This window comes from Castor canadensis, chromosome 2 (assembly GCF_047511655.1).
Source record: "Castor canadensis chromosome 2, mCasCan1.hap1v2, whole genome shotgun sequence".
Taxonomy (NCBI): Eukaryota; Metazoa; Chordata; class Mammalia; order Rodentia; family Castoridae; genus Castor; species Castor canadensis.
In genome coordinates this window covers 67,133,977-67,147,268 of record NC_133387.1, presented here as the reverse complement: position 1 = coordinate 67,147,268, position 13,292 = coordinate 67,133,977, and the positions used below count along the sequence as shown (strand labels likewise).

At 45.7% G+C, this 13,292-nt stretch overlaps 1 protein-coding gene across 10 annotated transcripts in view; it reads left to right on the top strand.

Annotated features, from left to right (window-relative positions):
• Atxn7l1 (ataxin 7 like 1) overlaps window positions 1-13,292 on the top strand; it is a 214,775-nt gene that overhangs the window by 94,331 nt on the left and 107,152 nt on the right. Inside the window, exon 5 of one of the 10 annotated variants that reach the window (XM_020177847.2) lies at window positions 372-1,538. The exons of the other annotated variants lie outside the window; for them this stretch is intronic. Coding sequence (XP_020033436.1) covers window positions 372-457 — 86 coding nt within the window. The 3' untranslated portion in view covers window positions 458-1,538. Of the gene's footprint in view, window positions 1-371; window positions 1,539-13,292 lie in introns of those variants that run through there. 10 annotated transcript variants of the gene reach the window in all.

Genomic DNA, 13,292 nt, shown 5'->3' with positions numbered 1-13,292 from the left:
TAAAATGAGATTCCATCAAGGCATGAATAATGGTGCCTGTGGAAAGGATTAATCAAATACCCCGTAAAAGGTAGAGGAATTCTGGCCAGACAGCCCCCGTTTAATTACACTCCTGCCCCCACCGCACCCCACTCCTTTCCCCCAGACGCTGCTTTCTGCTAGGAGAAATATGGAAGCGAGTTTAGAGGAAATAATGCAAACCCTGTACAGACGCTTTGGTAGGACAAGATCGCGAAGACGGCCTTAAGCAGCCCATGTTTAACGTGGGGGGGGAAGGCAAGTGGCATGAGTGATCGTTTACAAATGTAATTTCCAAAGGAGCCCTGTTGATAACATTCAGCAAATGCCAACAAAGCATTTACTTTCCAAAGGGAGAAAGCAAGACAGCAAGAGCAATGCAAGCATCTCCTGGAGTGGAGCGGAGAGCAGCCAAGCCCTAGAGCAGCGTCAGGTGTGAGCACGGGCAGTGCGAAGATAAACACACCTTCCAGGAGACCTCGCAGGACTGGCATTGTCTGGAGAAGGCTTCCTGGAAGAGGAGACTCCAGCAGAGCCCCGAAGCGTGGACAAGCTCCCACGTGCTGCAAATTCGTGAGCACACTCTGGTGACAGGGTCTAGTGAGGAGCTGGGCTTGAACAGAGCAGGGGGCACCTGTGGGGTTCTTCATTTCCACCACCACCACCCTGGCCCAAGCTGCCATCACTCCTCACCTGGACAACCGCAAAAGCCTTCCAGCTGTTTTCCCTGCTTCCACTCTTGCTCCTCTTACAATCCATTCTGCACACCAGAGTCAGAATCCAAGTCAAAGTCAATCATGTCATTCTCTTGACTTGTGGCTTCCCATTGCTCTTAGGCTAAAAAGTCAACATCATTAAAATGGCTGTAAGGTCATGTGTGGACTAGGCTCCCTTTCCCTCTCTATGCCAGTGAAGCTGGCCTTCAAAATTCCAGCACATTGTGGCTTCTTGCCACCCGGCCTTTGCACATGCTTTCCCCTCTATATGATTTTCTTTCATTCTCTTTTCCCAAAGCTAACTCTGAGTCATCCTTCAGAATGCGTCTTAGTGATTACTTCCTCCTGGAAAACTTCCCTAATTTTCATATCCAGATTAGTTCTCCCTCATGAATTGAAAACAAATATTTATTATGTGAACATATGTTTAATATCTGTCTCCCTATCTATGCCACAAGCTCTGTGAGGGCACGGACTCAGTCTTTGCATCCCTCAGAGCCTACACAGTCTCAATAAATATGTGTTGAGCATATCATGACATTTAATTAGGAATAGCCAGGCTAATAGAAAAAATTATACTTGACCAGTATCTAGGAAAGTACTATTATGAATTCTTAATGGAATGAAAACCCAAATTCACATCTAGACCCCACCACCTACTGGCTATGCTATTTTAAATAAATCCTAGACCCTCTGAAAGTCTGTCTCCTCATCTATAAAAATGGCACACTAACAGCCACCTGATGTGGTTATAGAGAGAATTTAATGAAATTATGTATATAAAGGCATTTGTAAACTGTCAAACCAGACACAAATATGCTTTGTCATTTTTTCCCAGTGCCTAGTACATTAAGTCATTAAACATGAATGGATGGATGGATGGATGGATGGACAGATGGATGGATAGTTAGGGGGCCAGTATGAGTGAGAAGAGGCAAACCTGGCACCCAGGCAGCATGAGGGAAGAGGAAAGGAGATGCAGGGAGGGGGAGGAGCTTGTCGATTCACCCGCAATGTCATGCACAGGGGAGCAAGCAGGAGAAAGGAGGGGGACACTTAACTGGGGTGGACAGAAGTCACTGGTGACCTCAGAGTCAGTCTCCTTCAGCCTCTTCATGTTGCCTGTGCTTTCAATGGCATGCCTTAATTGTAACTTAATCACTTTACTGATTTTTATCTTTGGGGAAAAATCGAATTGATACGCACATACAGCAAAATTGGTGAGGTTCCTCTAGCTGCTGCCAGCAGGAGCTGACAGGTGAAGAAGTGGACATCTGAGGACAAGAAAATCCACTGAACATCTATTTTAACAAGGCCTAGCACTCTTTGTTATTTCATAAATTGCTGTGGATAACTGGTTTCAGTTTCAAGGGTGGGTTCCTCCGTGCTCTGGTAGGCATAGGACCATGTGGGTGGACAGGGTCTTGTGGTCTGAGACCCACCTGAGCAGTCACATGTTTCTATGAGCTTTTTCTCTCTCTGTGCTCCACCACTCCTCCTGCCTTCACCACTGCCATGTGCCTGGGGTAAGTCACACACACACACACTGACTGAGCTGCTAGTCCTTTCACATGGTCACTTCTCCAGTGTGAAGGCTCAGGTCTCACCTCTCTGCTGGCACGTGGTGCATCCAGTCTACTTGCACGGGGGCCTTAGGAGTGGGTGGCTGGGCTCAGTCCCACACCCTCTCAAGGGCAGCTGCTCTGAATAAGAAACATGATCAATAAATGGAAACTCTTGTATTTGAACATTCACCTTTGCCCCAGTACTCTGAATATGACTGATAAAATTAGGTACTCCATTGGGGAAAAAAAGGTAAGAACACACTAGAAAAAAGGGCCCCCAAATATTTTGTTTCCACATAATAGTTGGTGGTATAGAATGTGGACTTATGTGTCGCTTAGTTCTTTTTCTGTTGCTATAACAAAATACCTGAGGCTAAATATCTCATTTAAAAAAGAGGTTTTGGAGGCTGATGTCTAAAATTGAGCAGCCCCATCCCACCTGTTTAGCATCTGGTTGGGGCTTTCTGGATGCATCATAACTTTGTGGAGAACCATAAAGGGAAACAGCCACTTGTAGGGGGTACCAAGCATGTGGGGTGGCCTTACTTTATAACAACTCATTCTCACAAGGACTAATCACAGCTGAAGGCATGTCTCAAGTTGTAGAGCACCTGCCTAGCAAGCATGAAGCCCTGAATTCAAACTCCTGTACCACCAAAAAAAAAAAAAGAAGAAGAAGAAAAGAAGTACCTCACTCCTTAAGACCAGCATTCATACCTTCCCAGGACAGTGACTTTGTGACCTAATTACCTTGCACTAGACCCCACCACTGAAAGCTTTCACCACTGCAGTGGGACCAGGTTTCTAGTATGGGAAGCTTTGGAGGATATGTTCATACCATATCCAAGCCACAGCAATAGGGAGAGGAGGTGTATTCAGGAAGACTTTTAAATGGGTTGAAGAGAGGGCTTGATGCCCTTGCCACCATGGTCCCCTTCAGCAGGGATGGTCAAGAGCATCCTGCTGATTTAAAGGCAGAATCATACCCATCACCTCCCTCTTTCCCATGCCCCCCAGATCATGGACTTTCTTTGACAGTCCTGTGCACAGATGTTTCATCGTAGCAGTAGAGTGGCTTCCTTTGAACTGATGGGCACAGTTTGCCCAGAAAGAATGTGAAGACCCTGGTCCTTCTACAGATGACACCGTCCTGGGCAGAGCCAGCACTACTCAGGCTGCGAAACGTAGGGAGGTACAAAGTAGATCTCCACTCACCCCTGCCATCCCTGGCGGATCATGGGAAAGCCGAGTGGTCAGTGGAGGCTTAAGGGAGCAGCAGAACTGGGGTGTCACCACCGACCTGTCCTCCACTGGCCCACAGAAGGAGCAATCACAAAGCTGTGGAGTCCTTCATTGTCCAGAAACACAAGGACAATGGAGAAGCAGGATGGGCCAGATGCAGGTTCTGGACCAGGTTCCACCTCAGCTCACCCTGGGCAGCACCCCAGTGCATGAAACCTCGTGAGAACTGAGTGTGTAAAACCAGAGTAGGTTTCACACCTAAGGCCTGGTTTCCATTCACAAGTCTCTGCTGGGACCCAGCCCAGCCCAAGCACCAGGCACTTCATCCACTTTAGCTTAGCGCAGGAACAGAGGATCTGTGAGGGTCTTAGAGGTGGGGTTGAGGAGCCATAGGGAGGAGGAACCCTGCGCAATTCCTGGTGGTCCCAAGATGGGACCTGAAGAGGAGGACAAGCTGGTGGGATACAGGAGCTTGGCCTTGAAAAATCAGAGTACCCATGTTGCAGAACCCAGGTGGAGGAATTCCAAGAATTAGTATCAAATCTTTCAGAAAGGTAGACTAGGATAATAGCTAAAGAAAGAAGAAAAAAGAAAAAGCTTTTGAATTATATCCACATTTTTGGTGAAAAGGAATTTAAATTAATTTGGCTTTAAGCATTTTAAATGTTCACTTTGTAATAATTGGCTGTACCCTAGAGCATTGTAAAATCAGGCTGGAAATCTTACCATCTCCGCCCTGAGAGCTGCACCCAGTCTTGCAAGCAGATTTTAAAAACTCCTGAGCCAAGGAAAGGAATAGTCTGCCTGTGGAATTTGCATTGTGTCACTTTTCCAATTATCTCTTCCCTCCCTGCCCCTTCCAGTCCTGCCTTCTCTCCCATGTGAGAAACCTGATTTCTTTCACAAATCCTATCCCTAGGAAAACCAAGAAAAGAAATAAGAATACAGAAAAGCATGTGATCATTTAAGCCCTCTGCCTAATTTCTTTTAATTTTCTGGTGTTTTTAGGGTTTTGCAGTGCATTTGACATTTGAGTCTTTTTTTGTTTTTGTTTTTTTAATCATGCTTATCTGTTTTGGAGCTTCCCCCCCTCCTTGCAAATCAAAATAGATTCTACATATATTTAATTTTAAATTTAAAAAAATATCCCTATTCCCTGTTACTACACTACTAATTTCTTTTGTCTGATGTGTAGGTACCACAGCTCAGGAGCATATAATTTAGGGCCCTGGACTTACTGAGGGGGTCTGGAGGTCACAGTGAAGTGGACAGGCTCTTTATTAAGTCAGTATTCTCTGAGACCTTTCAAAAATGCTAATAATTTTGTTCGTGGGACTGCCTGCCGAGATTAGAGAAAGGGAAAAGTGTGAAAGCTTATTTTTCCTGCTCCAAACCATAAGTAAATGAGCCAATTTAATGTTCCTTTCAGCCGTAATTTCTATTTATTACATTTGGTGAGTCTGGGTAGTGGTTTGCATTCCTCAGGTTTTCACTGCCCCCAGCCTCCTTATTATGTAATCATCTTTGATAAAACCTAATGTATACAATCCCGGCCCCTGGAGCATCCCCTCATGCCAAACCTCATTCCAAACGTGTTTCCTGCTGCAGTGAACCATACTGGAAAACATTAAAGAGAAGCATTCCCTGGTCACTTCCAATTGCAAAAGATGTCTATTTTTTTCCATAAATTACTAGTTCCACTGAGAATCCCCCAACCACGCTTTCCTTCTGCCTCATTGCCTCCATGGCGAGGGCTCTCTTTACCCACACAGTCATGAGAAAGTGACGGTGGTGGCTTGTGTCCTCCTTAAGAACATGGCTGGCCAACGGGGTGGTTTTCCACGGGTAACTGTTTGCATTAAAGATGAGTGCATGTGGACACATGCACCAAGAGCAAAATGCAGACAGTGGGAACCTGCAGGTTAGACAGCCAGAGACTTCATCGAATCAATTGTATAGAAAGAAATAGATGGGGGGAACTGGTTGCTTAAAAGAAGCTTGCAGGGCGCATAAAAATGGGAAGACTAACTAGCATGTAAGGCTGCATACCTGGATGGTATTGCCTTGGTAAACACACAGCAGTGTGGACACCGTGAACCCCGGAGCCTGGCCCCTGTAAGGGGAGGGAGGCTCTGCAAGTTGACAGGCGCACAGAGGGACCTGGGGTTGATCAAGTTGTCCCTTCACCTGGGTGTGGGTTATGAGGCCATTTGCCTGCAATTTGTTCCTTTGTTTTGTGACTCTTGGTGCCTGCACTTTATTTCACTATAAAATTTTTCCTTTTAATGAGTTCACGTGGGGTTTGTGTGACTTACAGGCTTTCAGGAATGTGGCTTTGGAGGGTAGGGGTCCTAGAATAGACTGTCTCACTTTTCTCAGAGACAGCAATTGTAAATCCAGCTGGAGATTCACCAGTGGGCTTGGCTGACACTCGGTCAGGACTGAGGAGAAAAAGAGGGCCAAAGACCCCCGGTCTTCATGTTTCCCTCCTTTCATTTTGGTGGTTTAGTTACCTAGCTGTTCTCGTAGCGCCTGCACTCCCCTCACCAGAGCCCTCGGCTCCCTGCTGCAGGCCTCCTCACCCGCAGTCATCTTTAGAGAGCACAGAAGTCTGCTTGAGGGAACTCAACCTGATGACAGAGCCCACCTCTGCTGCCTCTGTTGTCCCCCGCCAAAATGCTCTCTTTAAGAACATGGCTGGCCAACGGGGTGGTTTTCAACGGGTAATTGTTTGCATTAAAGATGAGTGCACTCCTCGTGCAGGCTACAGGAGTGGCCACCCTGGGGGTCAATTTTAGGGTCTCCTGTATAATACCCCTCTCAGCAGCTCGCATGTCATTCCTTTGAGGCTTTTGTCTCTGTTTAGTGAATCTACTAGTGTATGACAGCTCTTGTGGACATATGAACCTCTGGTGGAAGGGTCAGTAGGAAAAATAAAATCATAACAAACAGGACCTGAGCTGTAAAGGGAGCAGTAAGGGGAGACCCAAGAAGGGATTAGCAGGAGTTTTGCCTTTTCTTTTTCTTCTTATCCAACCTGGTCTGACATTCTTGATATTTTTCAGATTAAATCTGTGCTCCCACAAAAACACAACTTTATGCCTGCCCCTGGACTGTGTAGTACTTGTTGCCCAACTCTCACAATGCCTATGCCTGGGCCCAAACTTGTTTAGGAATAAAGGTTAGATTCTGCTCCATGAGGACAGGGACCACATCTGTGGTTTTGCTCACTGTTCAGTTCTCAATCCCCAGCACAGCCCTCATCACATAGTATGTGCTCAATAAACACTTGGAGGTGGGTGGGAGGCAGGATGAGCACATAAACAAGGAACCAGACTGGCAAACAGCTGGTAGCAGAAGAGCTGGTGCAGAGGCCTCTCAAGGTGGCAGCAAGGAAGCATCTGCTGTCACTCTGTAGGCTCCTAGGGACATCATTTTCCTGGTCACCTTCATTCCTGAGCAATTCCTCATTGGAAGCTTAGGCTGAACCCTTTCTGTCTGTGCCTCCCTGTCTACCACAAGAAAACCAGCCAATACACAGCACTTGAAAAGTAGCCACTCTTACATGTGTCATCCCTTGGGCACAGCATTTTGGGGGTCCTGGAAGTGTCTTCTCACCCTAGTGTGTACCACACAACAATCCCATGGAGTAGAAGAGGAATTTAAAGTTGCCAAGGGGTAAAATGGCTTTCGAGGGGCAGAGCTGTAACTAGAACCTGGGGTTTAGACCTCTACACTCCACATTCTGTCTATGCACTGTCCCAGGCAGTGACAGAGATGTGAGTAAAGACAATCAATCTTCAGCCCCTTCCTCAAGCAGCTGCACATCCATTTGAGGCAGAAGGAGCCATCATCCATCACTGGCAGAGTCCTGTAAGCATCCACAGTCCTGCCTGGTCCCACCCCGCTGTACTAGGCAGAGATGATGGGAGAGACTTGCTGGTGTGGTTCTCAGAAGGGGCTCTCTGTGGAGACGTCCAGAGTGGACATTGGAATGGCTCCACTTCTCTTCAGCTGTCTGCCATCATGGGGGAGAGAAGCATAAACAGAAACATCAAGTTCATCCCAAAGACCTCATTGTAACCAGTTGTGTCAATCTCACCTTTCAGCAGACCACATTAGAAATGACCTCATGATAGGCAGAAAAAGAAAATGGAGGATCTCTGATAATCCATAATCTATAGGCCGTGCCTTGCATGGTGGTGCTGGAATGGACATAGAGCAATTCCCTTGCCGCAGAGAGACCATGCTTGCGGACTTCCCTCTCTACACCATTTCCCACCCTTCTCTCCATTGATGCTCTCCCTGTGGAGGTCAGGCTGATGGAGGCTTAGAAACACTCCGTGACTTGCCTGAGTCCCCACAGTGAGCGAGTTAGTGGCAACATGAATGTGAGCAAGGGCTCTTCCCAGCCCCAGCTCTTTCCCCCCTTCCTTTCCTACAGTGGCCCCACAATGGCTTCTTCTCCAGCCATCTCAAGGACTCCTCAATTGCAGCTCAGCCACCTGTGGATCTGCAGTACAGGCTTCAGCCAGCTCCTTTGCTTGTATCATAGTGGTTAAGTGTCCACTGACCACTTCACTGTGTATAATCACTTAATTAGTGCGTGCCTAGGAGAAAGAGATGCTTCATTTAGAAGTATAACAGTAAAAACATCTGTGTCTTCATTTGCCACAAGTTTGGTGGCATTAGACAATCACAGGGTCTTCTGCCTGTGTTCCCAATCCACTTAGCACCAGGAGAATCGGGAATCACTTCATGCAAGGTGCAGCCAGGGTGCTGAGGATTACAAGAGGGCCATGGCTGTGTTAGCCAAAAGATGACAGGCAGGTGGAGGAAGGCAGAGGGATGAGAAAAACTTAAGAATCTTAGAAAAAATAACCAGATCTTTTTATGCTCTTTTGGGGCAAAAAAGAAAATAGAATTTATCTTCTTGGGTAATAAAATTCATGCATGGCAAAAAAAAAAAAAATTATCTTCTTAGGACCCAGGTTGGGGACAGTTAAACTGAAGTTCACATCAGTTTGCAATTGACAGTCAGTACAGCCTCAATTACGTAATAGAGCCACCTGGGAAGCCAAAACACTGCACATGGGTCCAGTGTCCTGCCAGCTGGAGACCCAGTGGTCAGAGGGTGCTGTGGGGGCTTTGTCAGGTGTCCAAGTGACCAGGCTCACTACATTTCCCAGAATCCCTTTCCTGACAGGTTGCTAACTAGGATGGGCCACAGGAGAACTCTTTGGGAGCGCTGAAAGTGCAAAGAAACAGCAGCCATATTGTCATTTAGCTACCTGCTGGGCCTGCAGCTGCTCTGCCTTCTTGTGGATTCTCCCTCAGCTTCCACTCCTAATGAGGTGCATGTGTTTAGCTCCATGGAGAAGAGAGCCCTGGCTTACAGAAGACATGTATACCATCAAGGTCAAAGGCAACAGGAATTTCATCCTCTCGGGGCTCTGGCTAAGCCTGTGAGTTCCAGATTGGGATTCCCTCTCCCCTTCCCACTACTGCCCTACCTTTCTCTTGAACAACAGTCATATACAGCCTGCTTATCAAGCTCTTACCATTGAGAAAGGTCAAATGCCTGTGAGAAATCCACATACATACAGAACCATCTGTGTCCGCATAACTCTTCCTGCTAATTCTGCATCTTCCATTGAACTGTGACTGGTTAGGTGGTATTCAGGATTGTGGTTTGTTGGAAGGATTGTCTTATCCCCAGATGGAGGTCCGGTATGAGAAGGAGATCCAGGTGGCCCTGATGGAAGAAGAGGGCAGAGCTGACACCTCACCAGGTGATGCTTAAGGGACATTCCTTGAAAACCTGTGGTAGATCAGTAGTCTACAGGTTGTGGTACAAGGGAAACCCAGGAGAGAATCTTAACAGTGCAAATGCCTGGTCTTTACCTCTGAATGAAGTATCAGACACTCAAATGACTACATCCCCAGCCTTTCTGGGGTGCTGATAATGTTCTGGTTCTTGATCTGGGTGCTGGCTGCATGTGTGTTTTGTTTGTGAAGTCATCAGGTGGTGCATTTATGATCCATGCTTTTTCTTGTGTACATGTTATATCATAACTCAGTTTTAAAAAGTGTTAATACCCTTACCTCCCATCTTCACCCCAGTAACCCATATTCCAGGGACTGGCCAAAGTTGAGAGTGACTAGACTATATTCTTTGTACCCTTCCTGGCAAATTGCTGAGAAGGGAAATAGAAAAGTGTTCAGCATGAGGAAGTAGTTGAGTCAAGATAAATCCCTGAACAACATGATCCTATGCAGCGAGTACCACACTGAAGATGAATGTTGCTCAGGCAGCCAGTAGACCAGAGTGATGGATGAGAGGAGCCAGTGTGGGAGATCCATGGGAACCACACTATGGGAAGTTCAGAACCTATCCTGAGGATAGGAAAAAGCCACTTGCCAAATTAGGGCTTTATTTTAAGGAGCAGTGGGAGAACCCTTAGAGATTTTGAGACTAGTGTGATTGATAAAAGTGTCATTTTAAAAAGTGCAATCATAAATTTAAAATTATATTATCCATCATATTTAACTGCTCACAATATATATTGTTTGTAAGGCAGACAGGTTAACAACAGAAGAGGCCTTGGGGCTAGAGATGGGACTTGACCTTTCTTTAGAATGGAGACAGACTTTTGTTCTTTCTAACATGCCTGCAGTGTATACACATTGTTCTGAGTACATTTTAGTGAGAGAGGGGTAAAAAAGTAAGGCCCCCAATTCTTCCATTTTGAAGACCTGGAAGATTCGTACAGTGCACAGCTTGTAGTAGGTACATGAAAATTTTATATCCGTAGTGCAGGGAGAGACCTCAGGGGCTGGTCTATGTTTTAGGCAACATGTGTCCAGACCTCCACCAACAGTGGCTCTCAACAGTGTGCTTGGACCTGGAGGAGAAGGCGGCAGGGGTGACAGCACACAATTAGGTTGAGTTACAATTGTCTCTGGGGCTTTTTGAAATAAAAAAGCATACCCCAAACTTGCCCAGTCAGAAACCCTACAGTAATTTAAGTCCCCAAGCCAAGATGCTTCTGTGCCCCTCCTTACTATTCAGGAATGGAGTTTTCACAAATTCTCTCAGTGGCCCTTTTCTGGATGTGGCAACTGTGAACTTCTGTCCCCTACATCCACCCCCCAAATGACAACTCTTGAGCAACTCTTGGGCTTTTAAAATAAAGGCAAAATAAAAGTAAAAGCATTGATTAAGAAAACCAGGGCCAGGGGCATGGCTCAAATACTAGAATGCTTACCTAGCCTGTGCAAGGCCCTGGATTAGCAAGGAAGGAAGGAAGGGAGGGCATGAGGGAGGGAGGGAGGGAAGAAGGAAAGCAAACCACTGCTGTCATCAAACTTCTTTTGAAAGTTTCTCATTCTTGCTTCCTTGCAGCTTAATAACTCTTTCTTACTGTCCTGTACTGTGATGGTACCCTAAACTCTATTTTTTAATTAAATTTATTTTATTGGCTGATACAGAAAATCACAAAAACTGTACATTTTAATGGGATTCCATGCAGTGGTTTTTATACACGGTATATATTGTGTAATCAGGTTAAACATACCTATCTCCTCAAGTATGTAATATTTCTTTATAGCAAAAACATTAAAAATTCTTCCTTCTAGTTTTTTGAGATACAAAGCACACAATCACTATTGTTGCCCTCCTATGCAGTACCACACTAGAACTTCTTACTCCTATGTAGCTGTAACTCAGGACTTTTTCTCCATCCCTCCCTTCCCCCTACTCTCCCCAGCTTTTGGTAACCACCATTCTATTCTAAATTTCAATGACATCAATGTTTTTAGATTCCACACATGAGTAAGATCACGAGGTACTTGTCTTTCTGAGCCGGGCTTATTTCACTTAACGTAATGACCTCCAGTTCCATCCATGTTGTCATACATCACAGAATTTAATTTGTTTTATGGCTGTATCGTATTCTATTATGTATGCACACCACATTTTCTTTACCCATTCATCAGTTGATGGACACTTACCTTGTTTCCCTCTCTTAGCTGTTGCGAATAGTGCAGCAGTCAACACCAGAGTGCAGATGTCTCTTCAACACCGTGATGTCATTTCCTTTGGATATATACCTAGGAATGGGATTGCCAGATCAAATGGCAGTTCTGGTTTTAACTTTTTGAGGCGCCTCCATACTGTTTTCCATAATGACTGTGTACCAAATTGCATTCCCTCCATAATGACTGTGTACCAAATTGATTCCCAGCAACAGTGTGCAAGCGTCCCTCTCTCTGCATCCTTGCCAGCACTTGTTACCTCATCTTTTTAATAGCAGCCACCCTTACTGGGGTGAGATGATATCTCGTGGTTTTTATTTGCATGTCTCTGATGATGAGTGATGCTGAGCCTTTTTTCATTTACCCAGAGCACTATTTTGAGGACTGAAAGAATTCTTTGATCCTAGAGGGAATCCTCTGGAACCCAACTTACTGGCATGTGCAAACAGAATTTAAACCAGTCTTAACATTAGTCACCATCTAAAATAGCAAGATAAGTCTAATAAGGGAAATAGCATGGACCACCCCAAAGAGAGGCAAATTCCCTGTGCCTCCAGACCCTACCTTCTCACCTTCCTGCCGGCAACTTGAGAACTGACGCTGCACTCCCCACACCCCTCCTAGCACTTTGCCTTTCCCTAAACATGCTAAAATCTCATTTTTTTTTTTCATGGTTTTTGCTTGCCAGCGTTTGTCAACAGAGGAAAGTTCTCTGTAGTTAGTCTGCCTTGCAGGCTCATGGAACTATCTGACATTCCCTCTATCTTGAAGGTGGTCCCAGCTCTGGGGACACAGAGGCAGCCCTGTCAGTGAGTGGCTCCAAGAGTTGTCTTGCTCAACTCACGTGTAGCAGCTTCTCACACTTCAACACTTCAGTTGGCAGAAGCTCAGAAGGCAAAAGCCCCAAGCCTTAGACTTGAGGTGGAAGCCTCTAGGAGCAGGAGGATGAACCTTAGCTTTCTGGCTCAGCCAAACCCAGGCTCAGATAACCAGAAGTATGCCTAGCTGGTCACTGTCTGCCAGGAGGACTCCTATGACATCAGTGCAATGTCTACATGGATCTCAGAGAGCATAGCAGAGGACCTGTCCATTGTGTGGTCTAACAGGTGACATCTAATTAAACAAAACTGTAGAATATTAGAGCTGGAAAGAGGCCTCCAAGATGTCTGGATCTAACCTCCCACCCCCTTGTTACTATAGAGGAGACCTACATGGGTGACTTGCCCAGAGTCCCTCAGATAGAGAGAGTGGGGCCCCTCTCCCAGGCATTCAGTGTCCAAGGCCATCATCTACCACTGCTCTTTGTCTTTCCTCATGAATGCAAACTAAGTCTGCTGTGAAGATACCATAATCATTTTACCATCAAGATATTGAACGTACAGGAACATTAACAGGTCCTACAGAGAGAACCACAAGGCCCACAAATCTGACTTGCCTGGAAGAGTCATGACTCCCACCCAGGCCATACTTCAAGCTCTGTGTTAAAACGAGTCTATGTTTTGAATTCATTGAATAGGTGATACATTTACCCACCATAAAACTCACAAGGGTATACTGCAAAAAGTCTCCCTTCTATTCCTGCCTTCAGCCACCCACTCACCCTCCCAGAAATTCTTCCAAAGACAAACAAGAACAGATATGTATATAATTGGATCTCCTTATATGCAAGTCCCAATCCATGGATTCAACCAACTACAGATTAAAACTATTTTTA